At 50.8% G+C, this 3,360-nt stretch overlaps 1 protein-coding gene across 1 annotated transcript; it reads left to right on the top strand.

Moving 5' to 3' along the window:
- Window positions 1–948: 948 nt before the first annotated feature.
- Window positions 949–2,520, top strand: RPRML (reprimo like). The gene has a single exon (XM_058041968.1). The coding sequence runs from the start codon at window positions 1,398–1,400 to the stop codon at window positions 1,731–1,733; it is 336 nt and encodes a 111-aa protein (XP_057897951.1). The 5' UTR covers window positions 949–1,397; the 3' UTR covers window positions 1,734–2,520.
- The last annotated feature ends 840 nt before the right edge of the window (window positions 2,521–3,360 follow it).

Here is a 3,360-nt window from a genome sequence, read left to right as displayed (position 1 = left end):
TATTAAAATCCCCTCGAAGGCTGGGCAAAGGAAACAAGCCAGCATGTACATGGCTAAACCAGGGCAAAGTCCTCACATGGTACTTTGGGGGTAATCTGCCACTCTGGGCCATCCAGACAGATTTCCAGGCAAATGCCAACGGACAAAGCCAGGGAGCTTGGACATGGCACTCCTGTGGGCACAGCCCTGGGATGAGCAGGGGTAGCAGTAAGCCTGACAAGCTGGGCACCCTAACTCATGGTGTCCCTTTGGAAGCTTATGCAGACACAGAGAGGGGAGTGATGGTGAAACTTCCCCTGGAATTGCCTTGGTGGGGCTAAGGGGCCTGTGATGCCCTGGGTGCTGCAGTGACGCTGCTGTGGGACCCAAAGCTGGGGATGGAGCAGAGATCAGGGTGCAGTGCCTCCCTTTGGAGGAGCTAAAGTGAGAAGGGGAGGAAAGGGAGACCATGTGCCCGGAGGAAGAAGCCCCCAGCCAGAGGAGCAGGATGCAGAGAGGGACTGTATGCAGCTCTTCTCTGGAGGCACAGGACAGGCATCACCAAGCAGAGCTGGGGGTGGACTGGCTGGATAGGACCTCACTGCTCGGGGAAGGAGTGGGTGGCACAGAGCAGCAAGAGGAGATCGGTGACAGCAGTGCTGACCTGAGGCTTACAGGAGCCTTCGGGGGAACAGGGACCTGCCAGCAGTCCGGGATGAACATTCACCATGCAGGATGCTTTTGGGAGCAGGTGGGAGGGCTGGAGGGAGGGATGAGCTGGGTACCACCCTGCAGGGCCTTAGGGGTGGGTCAGCCCCCACCTGGGGGTGGCACAGGGGTGGGGGTGGCAGGGCAGAGATGGGTGTGCAGCATGGGAAAGGGGTGGGCAGCAGGGTGAACATGAGGGGGAGGAAGGCGGGCCTGGGGGGAGGCTGGAAGGGGGTGGAGTTGCTGTTTTTTCTTTGAGCACAGTGAAGACTTTAGCTTGTAACTTGCATGTGTGGAGCTCCCAGCCGGCAGACACCAGCTCTCCTTGCAGCAGGAGAAACGCCGGGATCTGGCAGCACTGCTTCACTGTTTGGGGGCAGGTTGGGAGGGCAGGGGGCATGGGGTGGTCCCCCGCTGCCATCCTCTCCCCCAAATCCCTTTCTCCTTTTCTCTGCCTCTCCTTTTGCTTGTCTGGGGGCTCGTGCTAATGCTCTGCCACGAGAGATCTGGGATCCAGACCTCTGTCAGCTGCACGGACCGGCTTCCCACCTGCTCACAGCCTTGAGGAAGTTCCCTCTCCACCCCGAGCACTGAGAGAGGAAGCACAGGAGGTTGCTTGGAGCTGCCGAACTCTGGCTTGTGAAGGGTGGACAGGGGGATAACAAGCTTCCCTTTTACCTTTCCTGAAGATTTGGGGTCACACATAGACCATGAATGGATCCTTTTTCAACCAGACTCTCCTGGAGCAGGCAGCTGACCCCAACAGGACTCAGGGCTTGGGGATGCTCCTGGCCTGCTGCAATGGGACCAGCACGGTGCTGGCGACGGATGGCGGCTCCTTGGTCCTGGCACCCGATGAGAGGAGCCTTTTCATCACAAGGGTGGTGCAGATTGCTGTCCTCTGCGTCCTCTCCTTGACTGTGATGTTTGGCGTCTTCTTTTTGGGCTGCAACCTGCTCATCAAGTCAGAGAGCATGATTAACTTTCTGGTGAAAGACCGAAGACCTTCCAAGGACGTGGGCGCTGCAATCATGGGACTTTACTGAAGCCACCGGGCTCTTGTAGGCAAGTGAACTGTATGGACCTGGTGTTGAGATGCACATTCCCATGTGTTTGGGGCAACTGGGTGGAGTGAGAAGTGAGGGAGGGGTCTTTCAGTCTGTCTGTGTCCATGGGAAAGCAAATTTGTTTTTCCCAGTCAACAAAACGAGGTGGCAAATGGGAAAACCACCCTAGAGCTGTGTGAAGCACAATAAATGACCAGCATTGTGTTGCACGCAGAAATGGCTTAAGTTTTGCATGAAACTTGCAGAAACAGTGATAGTGTGGAGATCTGGACTCCTTACTGCTGTTACCTTGGATACCGCTACCTGGGATTTAGGGCTGAAAAAAAAGGGCAAATTACAAAAAGAAATCAAAAGAACAAACTAATGGGAGAGCAAAATACAGGGCACAGACCTCATCTTTGAGAGGGGCAGAGGAAGGGAAGTGTGGGTCATAAAACAAAGTCTGCATGTTAAAAAATGTCAGTCTGTTGTGTTTGGACCTTGAGCATGCATCTTCTGGTAGTTTTGTAACAGGGAAAGCATGTTGTTCCTTATTTTCCTGACCTATCCTGTTAAATAAACTGGTACTTTCTTCTTTTGCTCTATGGTGGAGGAAGAAAAGAACACGGATAAATATAAACCCCTTTCCACCCTTAAAACAAAAGCATGCTTGTTTTTGTACATACTAGCCTCTTTTTCCAAGTGCTACGTTGTTACAGTCTTTGAGGTTTTGTAATTTTTGAAAACTGGTGAACATTCAGGAAAAAAACAACCTGTTTCAAAAGAATTTTGTGCTGTCTTTATTACTTCTGTGTGTGTGTGTAGTTCAGGAATTTCAATCCTAGTTCCAGGTATAGTCATCTCACCTTGAAGTGAAGTGTAATTAGAGGTATTTCTTTAAAGCAGAAACAACTATCATTTTTTGCAGACAAGTATCACTTTCCACAAGCAAATGAATTCATCAGGAACTGTGTATTCCAGGCTCATGTTGAATACCTGCACAGTGCTGAAACACGGACTCATAAAAATGCTCTGAGTGCCTCTTGCCAAGCAAGATTTCAGCCTTTGAGTTAAAACCTCTAGCTGATGACCTGTCAAAGTTGAATTATGTGAGAGGAGGAAAACTCCTGACCTTTGTTCTGTTATGGAATTACAGCTCTGGCTGTGGGTGTGAGGTAGAAATAATTTGTGTTTTGTTGCACCAACAATATTCCTGCTGAGTTCACTTCTGTAGTGGGAAAGCAATCCTGGATACTGGAGGAGCTGATGAGCTGAGCCACTTGGATGTAAATCTAGAGGAACAGATCTCTGCCTTTCCCAGAGGGAAAAACATGATTAGAGAATGTTTTGTAATTAATCATTATTTGCTGAGTACCTTCTCAAGGTTCCTGCATGATGCAGAGCAGGACCAGTGTGGTGCTGTCTCTGATTGCTGCCACTGACCTGTTGCGTGTGTCAGCCTTAGGAGCACAGTGACAACGTGGCAGCAGGGGCAGAATTTGTGATTCAAAACTTTGAAATGTCCTCTTGGTGCCAGTGGAACAGCTGAATAGGCAGCTCTGGTTTTTACAAGCAGTTGCAGGTCTGCAGACCTGAGCCACCTTCTCAGTGAGAGGGTCTGCTGCCC

Source organism: Melospiza georgiana, chromosome 28 (genome assembly GCF_028018845.1).
Source record: "Melospiza georgiana isolate bMelGeo1 chromosome 28, bMelGeo1.pri, whole genome shotgun sequence".
Classification (NCBI taxonomy): domain Eukaryota; kingdom Metazoa; phylum Chordata; class Aves; order Passeriformes; family Passerellidae; genus Melospiza; species Melospiza georgiana.
This window is presented reverse-complemented; position numbering and strand designations above follow the sequence as displayed.

What these genes read in the sequence shown, in the direction of transcription:
- RPRML (XM_058041968.1), top strand. Translation starts at nt 1,398, where the DNA reads ATGAATGGATCCTTTTTCAACCAGACTCTCCTGGAGCAGGCAGCTGAC.